This window comes from Triturus cristatus, chromosome 4_1 (assembly GCF_964204655.1).
Source record: "Triturus cristatus chromosome 4_1, aTriCri1.1, whole genome shotgun sequence".
NCBI lineage: Eukaryota > Metazoa > Chordata > Amphibia > Caudata > Salamandridae > Triturus > Triturus cristatus.
The window spans coordinates 496,205,486-496,221,601 of record NC_140585.1 but is presented as its reverse complement, the minus strand read 5'-3'; the positions used below and the strand labels follow the sequence as shown (position 1 = coordinate 496,221,601).

General features: G+C 41.7%; 1 protein-coding gene across 2 annotated transcripts in view; it reads left to right on the top strand.

Moving 5' to 3' along the window:
* The window catches only part of GYS2 (glycogen synthase 2), a 528,148-nt gene that overhangs the window by 352,240 nt on the left and 159,792 nt on the right, over nucleotides 1-16,116 (top strand). For both annotated transcript variants that reach the window (XM_085652724.1, XM_085652725.1), the window contains 2 exons: nucleotides 3,689-3,806; nucleotides 6,227-6,347. In XM_085652724.1, coding sequence (XP_085508850.1) covers nucleotides 3,689-3,806; nucleotides 6,227-6,347 — 239 coding nt within the window. The remainder of the gene's footprint in view (nucleotides 1-3,688; nucleotides 3,807-6,226; nucleotides 6,348-16,116) is intronic.

The following is a 16,116-nucleotide window of genomic DNA, read 5'->3' as shown; positions in this document are numbered from 1 at the left end:
ATAAAACAGTTCTGATCTTTATCGCCCAAGAGGAAATATTCTTTGTTCCACTACTTTTACCCAATAAATTCCTCCTAAAAGGGCATGCTCAACTGCCCAGTGCCAGGCTGGTTAAGGAACGGGGGAGTAGACTTGGAATTGTTCAATATCATCCACTGACGTTCCATAACTCATTAGTATTGTGCACTTTCGGCTGAGAATGCGTCTCTCAGCCAAAAGTACACAATACTAATGAGTGATAAAATTCAGAACTGTTTCATTTATGGTACATGTTGGTTTGTAATGATTCGTCTTTGTAAATCTACTGCGTCATGTGCGTGCTGGGTGATAATGTTATGCACTGAACAACGTTGAGATGTCTACACTGTATGTTTTGTGTATTTCAATGTATATTGTATAAATGATCATGGTGCTTAAATTAATAGAAAGAAATGAGAAGAAATTAAAAGGGATCACTGTTATATAATACAGTGACTATGAACAAAAATGAAAGTTCGTAGTCTAAAAGTCAGTATTGGCATTTTGTTTATTGGTTGAACATCTGAAAGTGGCATTTTCAGAAAAGTAACCAAAAATCCAAACTTACCATTAAAGAGAACTTTAAGTTACAATTCAAATGACTGGAAGACGTATTTCTCTATCTGCTCACAAGATAAAGTTATCACTTATTAAGTGTAATGAGGTAAGCCAGTGTTAGTCTATGGGAGAGTTAGCCCTGCTACAGCAAAAATAACATTAGGAGTTTTCCACTGCCTGGACATGTAAAACGTAAGTACACATGTCCTACTTTTTAAATACTATGCACCCTTTAGGGTCTACCTTACAATTATTAAAAAGCAACATTTAGGGCAGGCAAAGGGTTTATTTTGCCAGGTTGAAATGACAGTTTAAAACTACACTACAGGCTACACCAGCAGGGCGGAAACATGTTCTACAGCTTCACTTTAGTGGGAGGCACAATGAGGGCTGCAGCCCAGTTGTAGTATTTAATGTACAGTCTCTGGGTACATAAGATTTAATAGGGACCTTTAAGTAAATTAAATATGCCTATTAAGCGTATACAATTTTTACCATATTTGGAAATGAGAGCACAAGCACTTTACCACTGGTTAGCAGAAGCAAAGCGTGCAAAGTTCTAATGCCAACAAAATCAGGTTCAGTAAAAATATGGCAGTGAAGGCAAATATCTGGGGGAGTACCACAAACAAGATGGTATTTTCCAGCAGTCCCCAATTTAATTATGTACTTAATTTCAAGCTGTGACTGATGTCTTGCTGGATTTCCTCCTTGTTCCATTCTGTGCATCTATTGCCTAAATGTTCAATGCACTTTATTTGTTTTCATGTTGTATCTCACAGTGCTTGTTAATGGAAGCTAAAGTCTCTATGTTTTATTCCTAATATGTATTCAAAAAAGTTGTTTATTCAGTCAGCTAGTAATATCATAAACATATTTAAAGGCACATGGGCATTCTACAACATAGACTAGAAACTGTCTGCTGTAGTTCAATGATGTATTAACTTCTTAATTCTAGTTATTCATCTATTCAAAACATTTTGTATGATTTCCTTTTATGCATGCCTTTGCTGGTATTACATGGTTTTGAAGCTTTTATGCTTTTCCTTCAAATAGCGACTGCTAGATTTGTTTCCACAATAATGGCTACTCACCAAACGGCTTTTCAATGACATTGCCTTTCTATGTGTGATAACTGGTCTTTGGCCCAACTGTATTCAAATAGCTGGGTTACCTTCTGTAAAGTAGCAGTGCCTTTGTAAGATATTCATAATAGATTTTGACTGTTAGTATATTTCATAATCATTCTTGTCGTCTCATCTTCAACATTTGTTATTGTTGTGATTTTAATATTATAAATATAATAGCCCATTGGTGCTTTTTTCATCTATGCATAATTTTAATTGAAAGCATCTATTATGCGACCTTTTTGCCATTCACAAATGATTCCTCTGTCAACCAAGTCTTTCTCATTCCAATGGGATACACATAAGAAATACTTTGTTTTAGATTTTCTGTGTGAAACCTATTTCATGTAAAAAAGCTATTAGCTGCAGTCATTTACTAATAGAATTTGATCCTGATTTGTATTCTCTTAAATATACAATCTGGAATCTAGTTAATAGAGTGTAACACTTTCTTTAATGATCTTGCAGGTTAACTGGGGGTTATATTTATTGGTATACAGTTTCCCAAAAGAGTCTGCAAATTCCTGTTCAGTCCCATTGCAAAAGATTCACAGATCATAAGCATAGTGGAGCCACATAATGATCTTCTCCATTTGTTCATCATTTTCTCCACTTTGGGACACCTCCTTTTTCTCACCATCTCTTCATTAAATTTGCATGACTGGAGGAGGAGAGTTTCATTGCCACTCCACATTGCTGTTTATTGATCTCTATGATAAATTGGGTTGATTGAGGGGGTGAAGACCCTTCTTGAACCACAACCATAATCCTTGTTGGGGAGAACCACAAAAGTCACTAAATTAACCTTTGCTTAACCCTCCGGTTGCTTGGCACAAAAGCAGTCAGGTTTAACTTGGAGGCAAAGTGGTCGTAAAGGGAAAACATAGCACAAGAAAAATCCCACACCAATTCAGAAACATAGAGTAAAATTGTATACATAATTTGAGGCCAAAATAACAATAATCCAATCAGTAGAACTGGAGATATTGAATTTTAAAGGTTTAGATAAAACTATTGCCAAATGAGGGTATCTAGTCACACTGGACCTATACAAAGTCACAAGTTCAGGCTCCCATATTGGAGCGCAGGCCGGGCACAAGACCAAGTTTGGCCTTCTGAGAGTTGCAGCCTATGTCCATGGAGCGAGGTCTGTGTGGTGTTGCGAGACTTCAAGTCAGTTCCTATGAAGTTGTGTGGTGAGGCTTTGAGGGGCATTTTGTCAGTCAGCACCAGTTCCAATAAAGCTTTTGGCTGTGTGGCGAGGCTATGTGGGGCTTTGTGTCACTCGGCATTGGTTCTGATGAAGCTTCCAGCTGTGTAGCAAATAGCGGGCTTAGCACCGCTCAGCGTTGCTGTGGAGGACGAGTGCACTGTGATGGACTGGGCAACATATTTACCTTGGTGCAGTTTGAATTGGGGTAAATACATTTCACAACCCATTTCAATGCTTTCAAAAGCAACTGTCATTTTGGGGTTTTTGTTCTGCCCACAGAGGAGCAGATCAGGTTATATTCATTTTGCAAGTGGAAAGAAAACAATTGAAATTCCTGCGCTTTCCTTTCTGTGCAGAAATTCACCCCATTCCTGCTCCATCCTTTGATAAACTGCCTAATCAGCTTAACTCAGCTTTCTGTTCTGAATTTTATACAGGTGTTGTCGAAGTAATACACTCTTTGGTGTTCATCTCACAGATCCCTGTGGTGCATAATTTCAACAAAAAGTCTTGGTCTGAACCTGTGCTTAAACTCTTTGAGAAATGCAATGCTGTCACTAATTGTTTACAGGCTTAGAGACATTTGATTGCTAATAAAATTTACATAAATTAAACGTTGTTTAATGTTTAGATGTCATGTTGGCATTTAAAAGTAGATAGTACATACTCTTACCTGTATATTTTAAGTATTGCAGTTGTGAAAATGTGTTGTTTATGAAACGATTTTAGGAAATTGTGTAGGTAATTAACATTTATTCTTCTGGTTTTGCAGATGTAATTACTCCTAATGGTTTAAACATCAAAAAGTTTTCAGCTATGCATGAGTTTCAAAATTTGCATGTGATGTACAAGTCTAAGATTCAAGAGTTCATCCGGGGACATTTCTATGGGTAAGATTTACTCTAACATCTCACATACTACTATATAACAGGAAACTTAATGTGTTATGCAATATTTAAATTCCTAATATAATGCATTTGAGGAAATGATGCAAACTTTTATTCCAGTCATTGCAAGAAAAGGTTAGAGATTTGAACTGGAAAAATAGGGAATGTAAGTGAGGCATGTAGAATAAAATGAGTACCTTAAACCAAGGTCCCTTAGATCAAGAAATAACTAAGAATACAGAAAGACTATTTATACTCCTCCACTTGAAATCTTTTAGCAACCCACTTTAAAAAGAAGGAAACAGCAAGCATAGTTTAACTGAATTTTATAATGTCTACTAAACATAAGGCACATGTAAATTAAATAGTTATAAAATGTATAGATGTTTTATCTCAACATTAAGAAAAATAGTAGAATTAGAATTAGAATTAGAAATAGATTTATTGAGCGCGGTTGCTGCCCAAGGGCGTCCAAGCGCTGAGATGAGAATTGGAAGACATGCTGAGTGACAGATTAGAGCTCGGGGGCTTTGGCAAATAATAAAGTCTTCAGCTTTTTTCGAAAAGAGAGCAGGTCCGGGTTGGAACGGAGTGAGAGGGGGAGAGTGTTCCAAAGTTTAGCTGTGTTCAATGAGAACAACCTGCCCCCGGATCTGGCTCTCTTCACTCTAGGAACCATTGCCAAGAAAGCCTCAGTGGAGCGGAGGTTCCTATTTGGGTGATAGGGGATGACAAGGTTGCTGTTAATTGCGGGTCCTGTTTTCCAAAAGGCCCGGTGCGCATTGCACAGTGCCTTGAATGTCACTCTGTGCTTGACTGGTAGCCAGTGAAGACTTTTTAGTGCAGGTCTGGCTGACTGGGCTCGTGGAATCTGTAACAGGGTGCGTGCCGCGCAATTTTGCACCACCTGGAGTTTCCGGAGAGTCATCTCAGGAGCCCCTACATATAGGGCATTGTTTGAGTCCAGGCGGGACTGGATGAGGCCTTGTACTGCCACTTTCTTGGCTTCTAGAGGCAGAAGTGGAAGGACTTTCCTCAGAATCTTGAGGATGCCAAAGCAGGTGGCGGACAGCTTAGTAGCCTGGGTGGAAAAGGAAAGCTTCCTGTCCAGCCACACTCCTAGGCTCTTGACGCTTTCCTTAGGGGTAGGGGGAGTGCCCAGAGCTTGGGGCCACAAGGAGGTGAAAGGTATTGGCGAGGCTGGGCCTAGAAGCAAGAGCTCAGTTTTGTCTCCGTTTAGTTTAAGGGAGGAGCTGGTCATCCACTCCTTAACATCTTCTAGGCAGCTCAGCAGGCCTCCATGGGGTTGGCTGATGTTCTCTTGGGCCAATGATACCACTAACTGTGTGTCGTCGGCGTACGACACGATTTTGATGCCGTATGGTTCGACGATCCCAGCCAGTGGTTTCATGTAGACATTGAATAGCACAGGGCTCAAAGAGGAGCCCTGTGAGTAGTAGGAGTAGGAGTAGTGAGTTTAATATTTTAACCAGAGTCTCAAAACAACCTAATGTGTCACATTCGCAACACATAATTCCATTAATGTCAGGCATTGCCCCACAGTCCCTCTTTGACCTCATTGCAAGATATGTACTGAGGTTTATATGTTTTCTTTTAAAGAGTGTTCTTCATTCAACATTTCAGAGAGCCATCTTGGTATGTGCACATTACTGTACTAATTTATATCTAGCCCTCACCATCTATCTAAATATCTATCTGCTGACTATATAGAATGCAGCATTGTGCCCTATACATGCCTCACAAAAAATAGAATTGTATTTCTGGTTACCTAAAAAACTCGCACTTCAGTGTCAGTGCGAGGCAGCATTTTTGCAGTTTTCCATTGTAATATCTTCTTTAGGTTGCCCAAATGGTAAAGATTTGTAATTACAATGCTGGGCACGCCATATGCATTAACCCTTCTTTCAACTCAAGCTTCAAGACCTTCCTCATTAGAGCCCTACTAGTACAACTACAAAAGTTCCCTCTTTGCTGGCCTACCTGCCAGATCTCTGGAGAATCTACAGCAAGCTCATACAGTGGCCAATTCAATGAGCCCTCAGAAACCCTAATATGTTTTACAGCAAGAATGTGCCCTTTGCATGTTTCTCAGAGTGTTATAGAAGACCCAAACTAAGACTCAGAAAACATTACTGTTCTTATTATCTGGGAGATCCAAACTGTGGCTCATACTAATAGTAAAAAGACAAGTGTTTGTTGGTTGGAGCTTTACAATGCATATTTCTGTATTTTGGAACACCAGTCTTAATACATGAAAAAATACTAATTGGCACCTTGCCTTCGAAAAAGAAGTAAGAAAATGTTCTAGTCCAGCTCTGTTTTGTGTATTGAGTCAATATCTTAGTATTTAAATAACGATTGTGCCTTTTGTAATGCTAATAACAATAACATTTTGTTTTTAGCCATCTTGACTTTAATCTGGAAAAGACCTTGTTTTTCTTCATTGCTGGAAGATATGAATACACCAACAAAGGAGCTGACATTTTTTTAGAGTCTTTGGCCAGACTAAACTTCCTTCTTCGGGTAAGTAACTTTAAAAGTGCTACCCAAATAAAATATTGAGTGTTAGACTGGGCACCCTTGGCGTGGTTTCCCTGTCTTTTTGCTTCTACCTCCTATATTTCTTACTGTCTGCTGGATTTTGTTTTTGCTGGTTCGGGTACTCTGTGACCTTTGCCACTGCTGATCAGTGCCAAAGTGCAAGTGCTCCCTGTGTAAATTGTGATTTTGATTGGTTATCCATGATTGGCATATTTGATTTATTGGTAATTCCCTAGTAAAGTACACTGTGTGTGCCCCGGTCCTGTAAATCAAATGCAACTAGTGGGAGTGCAGCACTGATTGTGCCACCCACACAAGTAGCCTGTCAAATGTGTCTCAGACCTGCCCCTGCATTGTCTGCATGCGCAGTTTTTTACTGCCATGTCGACTTGGCAAGTGCGCACACTTGACAGACCCTAACCATCTCTTTTCTTACATGTAGGTCACCCTTAGTTAGGCCCAAGGTACCCCCATGGACAGGGTGCAGTGTATATTAAAGTTAGGACATGCACTGGTAGTGAAAAACTGCGTATTTCGTTTTTCACTATTGCAAGGATTAGCTCTCCCATAGGCTATCATTGGAGCTGCTTTGTAACATTTTAACAAGTGTAGCCTTCAATTGGGAATAGCTAGAGATTTGGAGTTTGGGCTCTCTGAACTCAGAATTTAATAACACAACTTTTAGTACAGGTGGTTTTTGAATTGTTTGGACAATGGAGAATGGACAATGGAGAGGACAAAGCCTGGTCTTTCCTGTGAAATCTGCTTGAGAAGAATATCCAAGGACTTGTGTGTGCTTGCCTCCTGTTCTGAAGTTCAAGGGACACAAAGACTTCACCTACATCCTTCTTGAACTCCATTGGTAGAAGTTCTGACCTTACTGGTGGTTCCTATTTCAGTCCTGGGCCCCTAGAGGTTGTTCCTGCTACAGAAAGCTGTGAAGAACTGAGGAAATCTACAAAATCGTTGCTTCACTTTTCTTGCGGCTACATTTTCCAACGCAGTACCACTGTGAGGAAGAAATACCCGACATGCGGCTGAAAAAATCGATGTAGCGCCTGCTCGCGCCCAGAAAAAATGCAGCACACCGACTACAATACAGGCCCCAATGTGCAGCTAAAAAGAATCGATGCATCTTCGGTCAGCGGCTGTGGAAATCAAGGCAGCACTCGTAGAGCTGGAATTTTCTCACACATTTCACCTGTGTGGCAAGTTTTTCTGACGCAACACCTGCAGAGAAGAATTACCTGGAAATCGACGCATTACTTCCCCCAACAATCTGAACTTGACGCATCACTTCTCTTGTGTGCAGCAGAACTGTCTCATCGCCTCCCTCACGGCTGTTTTGCCTTGTTTATTGTGATGCATTTGAGGTACTTTGTGTAAAATCCTGCATCCATATTTTCCTATGGGGAGAATTGCTTGAAACCTTTTAAAAGTCATAGTTTGAGTTGTGTAGTTGGAATCTTGCTGTTTTGGTCTTGTTTGGTTTAGATAAAGATGTTTTATTTTTCTAAACTGGTGTGCTGTCCATTTGTAGTGGTTTCACTGTGTTACTGTATGTGCTATGTACAAATACTCTGAGATAAGCCTGTCTGCTCGTGCCAAGCTACCAAGGTGTTGAGAAGGGGTTATCTAAGTGTGTAACTCCCTTATCCTGACTAGAATGAAGGGTCCTTACTTGGACAGAGTATATACCACTGCCAACTAGAGACCCCCATTTCTAACACTGAGCCATTGAGTGGCATGTAGTCACTGCCTATTTATCGTGGTTGCTGGCAATATTATGACCTCTTCGCTGCTGTGAGTCAGTATATTTCTTAATACGAAAGGATACATATCTCTAACCAGACCACCATCACCTCATCTTGCTTATTGATGTATCTCTTTATTTACTGCCCGTCCTCTTGCTCTAAAAAATGGGAATGGTTTGGGGATTTTTGGAAAGCATCTGCTATTGTGATTTCTCTGAACTGTGTCATGCACAGAATGCATTATTACATATTGAAACAATCTCTTATTCCCAATTTTAGCTATATTTACTCATAATGTTGAGAAAATGTATATGTGTCGTGGCATTGGTTGGTAGCTATATTACTTGAATTTTGAAGGAAATATAGAATGAAGGAGATGTAATTTAACAGCTATGATGTCATCTGTTTCACGCTTTACTTCACCACTTGACCTAATGTGTAGTCTTGGGCAAATAAGCTTTATCCATGTGCCAAAGTTCTGCTACATGCCAAAATCATGAGAGTTCAAAAGCAGACTAATCATATTATAGATCACTATATTGTCATGTTACCCTCCAATTTTTTGGGGTTACACCAAGTAGATTCCCAGTTCACCTTAATTGGTTGTAACCAGCCTATTAACAGAATGGGTGAGTTTAAGCTATACATCAATATTGTTAATATGCCAGGTCATACAATTCACACCTGCACAACGTAAATTGGACATTTCCTCCTCTGCAAATTGTGTGACTACCGGGAAACACCCAACCCAAATGCTTATGCAATATGATGGGTGAAGAGGGGGCACAAAAAATAAATGCCACCTCGCTTCCGGTGATCAAAAAGCAACTGATATCCCTGTGGGTGTCATGCTTTTTTATTATTAACTGTTCAATTTATTAAAATCATTACAGTAAGAAAGAATAAAACTGGTGAGTAAAAAGTTTTTTTGTTCAAGTATTATATCCCCTCTCTGCTGCACCCTCTCAGGCCGCCAGCACAGGGTCTTTATCATAAGTCCTTGCATCAAGTTTCTTAGACAGCTGCGTAGGCCTTGGCGGTTTTCTGCTACAGCAGTCTGTGAATCGTTCTCCTTGTCCCTTCCATTTCGAGCCATTGATATGGTGCGGTTTCTGTAGGGCGGGTGAATAGGATCATGGCTCTTCCCTCATTTGAGGGGAAGCTGCATTGTCCCACTTATTATACCTCGCTGGTGGCCCTGGCTTGTTAGTGATCGTTTGCTGCCTTTAAAGCCATTCTAATCAGATGAATGAATTTCCCAAGACTCGCCAAGGTCATAGTGGTTATTCTAGAAAAGCACAAGGCTGATGCTTCGCGGCATGTCTTGATTCCCTAGATGATGCAGACTGGGCGGAGAAGTCGGCGACGTTCGTTCGTAAGGGAGGGCCAGCAGCATAAAAGGTGAAGCCAGGATTCTCTTGTGTAGGGGCACAGTCTGCAGCTTGGATTTCCCCCATTGCGAGCCCATGTGGGGTTAAATTCAGGGATTCCTAGAGTACACAGTCTCATGGAGAGGATTTTGGTTCTGGCTTGTGGTGTGAGGGCCTCATTAAGGTAGGGTTGTGCCTTGCCTACTGTGTAGGAACTGTTCAGCGGGTCTAGGTGGGGGCTATAGCGAAGGGATTTAAGGTCCAGTTCGAATGAGATTTTGCGAACTTGTCTGTTTATGGCTTTTTTCCATGCATTTAGTTGGATTTCTGGCAGTGGCATGCTCTTTTCCTCGATCTTTAAAGTCTTGAGTGCTTTGCCAAGACTGGTGTGCCATGCTGATCTTGGCCCCTCAAAGATGGCTCTCATTTGGTATCTTAAGGAGTTTGTTGGGGCCCTTATAATCCTTAAGTATAATTTTATGATCTCCCCTTGGCACATCAAGTCTGGCCTTACCAGGCCTAGCTCCAATATTAGTCTTGACTTCCTTGCCGACCTTGGGATAGAAAAGACTGATGTATATGCTTTGGCTTCGATTGAGGTGAGAAGGGCATCCTGTGACCCTAGAAAAGCCTGGTGGCCATAGCTAATGGCTGGCAGCAATTTTGCTTTTAAGGCAGTTAATATGGGTCCGGCCGTGGGGCTTATCAGATGTAAGCTCAGTTGCTTTAACAGGAATATCACCTTATTGGCCTTGGACGACTGCTGTTTCAGATAGACATTTGCCTTGGCCCATTCCGTAAACTAAACCCCTAGGTAATTATACTCTGTCACTGTACTGATCTGCAGATCTCCCATTAGCCACTGTGCTTTATTTTTCAGGTAATAGCTCCCAAAAATGACGACCTTAGTTTTCCCTTGGTTTGCTATAAGGTTGTTATCTTTGTTAAATTGATTCAATGCATTTAGGGCTCTCTGTAGGCCCACCCTTGTGTGGTCCATTACGGCTGTATCGTCGGCATATTGTAGGACCGGCAGCCTCCTGCTGCCTAATCTCGGTGCTACTTGGCTGGCACCTTTCAAGGCATCCCCCAAATCCGCCGTGTACAGGTTAAAGAGGATGGGCGCCAGCACGCATCCTTGTTTCAGCCCATTGTTTGTTGTTATTTTGGGGGACACTGTACCGGCGCTGGTTTTAACCCGCACCCAGGTGCCATCGTAAAGTGATCTGATTGCCTTAATTAGGTTTGGCGGAACGCCCCAATTTTCTAGTTTACGCCATAGCCTGTTTCGTACCACTTTATCGAATGCTGTTCTGTAATCAATGAAGCAACAAAAGAGGGGAGGGTTTTTCTTCTTTATTGCTTCAGTTGCTAGATGCGCTAACGCCAGGATATTGTCCATTGCCGATGCTTGTGGTCTGAAGCCAGTCCGATGGCAGGGTATGATGCTTTTTCCTTCGGCCCATGTCTCCAAGTCCTTCAGTATGAGGCGGGCGTAGGCCTTGGCTTCTATATCACGAAGAGCGATGAGCCTATAATTTGATGGCTTTAAACGATCTCCCTTTTTAAAAATTGGGACTAATATGGAGCCCCTCCATGAGTCGGGGGTTATTGCTGTTGTTAAGGAATGGTTGTAAAGAGGAGTGAGGACGGATGCCCAAAAGTCGGGAGCCTTTTTAAAAACCGGGGCGGGTATCCCGTTTGGTCCAGGGGCCCCATCGTTCTTCATATTCTTAAATATCTTAATGACCATTTGAGGGTTTATCTGGGCTGACGGTGTACAGCACATCTCTGCCTGGTCTCACAGACCCTCAGAAGGATTTCGGGGGCTAGAGGTTTTATCTTCAGTCTTTGCACTTGGTAGATGGAGACAGTCCACCCCACAGTTAGGATCTTCTGTGTTGTATGTGTTTACATGGGCAATAGAATATAGCTGCTTTACATGGACCAGCCAGTTTTGCTCTGCCACCCCGTTTTCTCTTTGAGCACCTCAGCTGCTTAGCCAGTTTATGTGTCTCCATAATCCTGCCGAATTCTTCTGTTTGAGCAGGGAGAAAACTTTGATCCATTCCCTTTCTATGTGAGCATTTTTGTGTTCCTACCATTTCTTTCTTAGGGCTGCCCTCAATGATACAATCGATGTCCCATCTGTTTGTCTGCCCCCTCTTTTCTTTATTACTAGTTCCTTATGTAAGAGGCGTTTGGTCTCACGTATGTCCTTGGTTGGACGGATGCTTCCAGCTGTTAATTTCTTTTTGGGCCTTGAGCATTGTGGCTGGGGGTGGCCCAAGCTTGTTTGTATCTCATCAACTATGGTCTCCCATATTTTTATCGGTGAAGACGGAATTGCTGGGATCCCCTCCTGTTTTAGGTCCAGCCAGTTTTGAAGTTATGCTCCCGCCTCCTCTGTCCATCTGATTCTCCTTAGGAAGCTGTAATTTTCATCCCCTCAGGACTCTCCGATGGCTTGGAATTTAAGGACTGCTGGAACTTCTAGCATAAACACTGCTACTAGTGGCCTGTGATTGCTTTCCGACCTGATCTCGACTGTAAAATCTTCCAGACTGGCCGCCATAGTCGATTCTCGAGATGTCCCGGAAGGTCGGCTGTAGTTGCCCGCCATTCGAGTATCTTGCTTTCACAGCGTACGTTGAAGATAGCTTATGATTGTTGAATAAGTCATGAAAGGGTGCAGCCCTTCCCGTCCCTCGATATCGGGGTGCTGTATTGTCGAGGTCCTTCAGGTTAAAGTCCCCGGCTAGGATTACTTGATGAGTTTTATATTTGTTTAGGAGGCTGTCTATTTCCCTTGTCAATGCTTCCAACTGATCTTTCATGGTGGTTTGTGCTGAATTGACGTAGCAGTTTAATATTAGGTGGCACATTGGCTGTAGTGTGTGTTTCAGACCTTCGATTTGTAGGGCTTGCAGCCCAGGTAAATTTAGGTTTATTCCAGTCACTACGAGGGGGCTTGTGTGTTTTATATAAACTGATAGACCGCCAGAGGGGTGACCAAAGAGGTTCTTTTTTATTGCTGGCATATGATGTACATAGAATCCTGCCAATGGTGTGCTAGATAATGCCCAGGTCTCTTGGAGGCAGAGTATGTCTCCTGTTTCCAGGAATCGCCTCAGGTTATTATTCTCTGCGATCTTGCTGCTCTCTGTGATGTTCCATGACATTAATGTTAGGTTCTTCTTAGGAAAAGGTACTCCCTTGGTCTCACACCTGCCGGGCCTGGACTTGCTGTTGTTAGGAATGCTTCTGTGTTCTTCCCCAGTTTCCGGATTGATCCAAGAGGGAAGGGATGACACTAATAACCCTTTGGTTGTTTTGACATGCGATCTTGATTCCTGTGTAGTCCTTATGTCTCTTCTATGTATTCTCAGGGAGTCCTGATCTATTTGTCTCCTGCAGAACTGACCAGGGGCCCATGTCCCCCTTGTCTGGAGCAAGAATGTATGGGTATTTTTGGTTGGGAAGATTCTGAGCATCGATGCCCCACTCTGCACCATTATTGAATGACACCTGTGGGTGTCATTCAATAATGAGCAATAACAATTCATTAATATTTTATAAATTTGATCAGTAATGCAGAATAAATGGCAATGATAAACGTGGACCAAGGTAATGTGCTACATTCCGTTATGTATAGAAAGCTTCAAAAGAAAGAATTTGTACAATTAGGACACTGTAAAGAAGGATCTACAAAACGTATTAAAGGTGCTCTGTAAAGTGATCACAGGGTGCAAGTGGGTGCAGTGGTGAAACAAGACATAAAAGGGTGATCATAAAAAGCAATAGACAATATCATGGTCTGTTTGAAGGGCTAATACAATGAAGTTTCAAACATATTTAGAGAAGATTCCATCAACTTCTTAGTGCTCCTTTTAGACCACTGTAACTAATAAGCAATGGGGCCGATTCACAAGAGTAATCTGAGACAAAAGTCTAACTTTACAACTTTTGGTATTCACAGAAGTCATTTATGACTTTCAGTATTCACAGAGGTAATTTACAAGTCGTATTTACATCCGCAGTTGGGCCGGAATCTCCGCACCCGGGCCATACTCTCTGCACCGGGCTCTGCCCATGGCCCTAAGGAGACACCTTTGCATTGTGGATACAATGGTTTGTTTTGTTTTTTTGCATAAAAAGAAATTTTTAGTAAGTGTAATTTCCAGGAGTGACTTTAGAAAGGAAGTAGGAACCCAATGGGTTCTGGGTCTCTTATCCCAGCAGGAGGTCATTATGTTAAGTCCTTCTCTCTGTGGGTGTAATGTAACTCAATGCCTAACCCTACCAGGAGATCAAGGAAAGTGTCAAATTCCATGTCTTCAATTTGGTTAGTCAGATCCATGCTGTCTCTTTAATAAAGAGATCTAGGTATTTGCCAATATGTTCCAAAACCGAGCTGCACCCAGAAACAATCTGGCTCCCAAGTGGATTACTCAAACCTTTGTGGATTTTTCATAACATTTAATAATGGGAGTTCTAGGTGTGTAGTTATTTAAAAAGAGAAACTCATTATGACTAAGGAAGCCACTCAGTTCTCTGCAGGTAATGCTCAGTGTCACCCAATTGGTGCAGGACTTCAGTTCTGTAGTCAGCTAGATCGAAAATAACAATCCGACCACCTTTATCAGCTGGTTTATTGACTACTTCAGTGTTGTTTCTTACAGCGTTCAGTGCCACTCGCTCAGTTTTAGAAATGCTCTAAGGAAATATTCTAAAGCTTTCTTCAATTTTGCTACAATATTAAGGGCCAGTTTCTCAAAGTTAGGTAACTCACTGGGCATTGAAAGGCTGAGTGGGTAAAAGTGAAGGGGAGACGCAGGCCTGTGTGATTGGTATGACAGTGCACCTCATGGGAAGAGGGACATTGAGGGGTCTATGGGTTTTCCCCAGTTGCCCCTTTTGGCCCATGGGGTGCAGTCACAAACACCATACTACGACCACAAATGAGGACAATGCATTTAAGGCCCTCCTTGTCTAGAGTGGAATGAAACAACCTTCTCTGACATGCAGTACTGCAGTGTGACCAAGCAGCAGAGTATATAACATTTAAACGGTTTGTTAGTAGCAAATTCGTATAATGAGCCAACAAGACAATATGAAGCCTATCAAAACAAAATGTCCTTTAATGACCTTGACCGCAGCCGCACAACATGGTAACAATTACTGTGAAAGAGGTTATGCACAAATGAGAAGGTACATAATTCTAGTGTTCCCATCTACAGTGATAACAGAAAAGCTAACGTTTACGCGTAGTTTACATCAGATGGATAAGGCTATATTCATATATCATCATGAAAAGGTCATTGTTCATGGGCAACATATATACAAATGTCTGCATGTTATAATCACAAGATTGTCCAGACTTGTATGTACTATACCGAACTGCTTGCACACACAGTGTACTGACTTAATATTGCCTTTTTTGTACTCAAATGCTGTGCAAGTGAAAGGCCTAGAAGCAAAGTGCAGGTCAACTGCAGCGATAAGCGATGGCCAAGATTTTTATACCTCAGGTAACAATACCAATCAGAAAAAACTCTGTTCTCCGGTGGGCGCATCGTTTAAGAGGGAGCAGCTGAAGCAATAGCTGTGAAGGAGCTGGCCGTGTGCATGCAGTCCTGATGGGAGAAGGAAGCACAGCAGCTCTCCGCTTCTACCTGCATATTTAATAAAAATGTATTGTTTGAATATCTTGCCTAATGATATAGGAGCTGGTCATGAGCTGACTCCCCTCCTCGTACCCTTGAACACCATGCATAGAAAAGGTATATAAGGTATTGGGATGGGGCACTGAACGGTCGCTAGAGGGAGCGTTGAATTTATGGAGTTCCTGAACCTAAAAACACCATTAGTGGCAACACAACATCTGCGGCCACTTCTGGAACATGGAAGTGCCGGGTCTGGTTGTGTAATGCGGCCCTTAATGCTCTTTTCTTACTTTTGCGCCCAAAAATGCAAACTACCTGGACAGCCACTTTTGAGACTTGTTCGCTGCCATGGAGAGATTCTTGTTCTCATTGTTAAATGGAAGTTATTATTTTCAATAACCCTTTTAAACGTTTTTGATATATGTTTCTTCTTCGTTGAAAGACTCTACACTGTAAAAATAGATTAGGTACCACGATTACTTGGAAGAATACTTTTATTTTAGTTATTGTATGCACTTGGCTGCTTATAAAATATAACAAAATATTTAAATTAAAACAAAATAAAAAAGGTGAATAAAGAAAACGAGAATTTGCTTCCACCGCACACCCTGAAACCCTTTCTGACTTGCGCGCCACATCTGTTCCCTTCTATATGCAGAGCGTCACTATAAGTCTACCCTGCTCCCTCAGTGAGTATGACGCAGGCTTAGCGAGGTCAATCAGTAGCTTGACAACAGAACTGTTCAAATGCCAACATACTGTCACTGCATACGGGCTGGGAGGGAGCCCGATAGGAAGCAACACCCCATGACAATCAGTTGTCGCTGAATATGTTTATTGACAACTTGTATTTAGAAAACCATTCATCCACGAAAGGCCAGACGCCACTGCCTGCGAGATGTCTGATTGCCCATCACTTTCCAAATATCTGCGCGCTCGAGTCTAATATGTCGGATGCAGG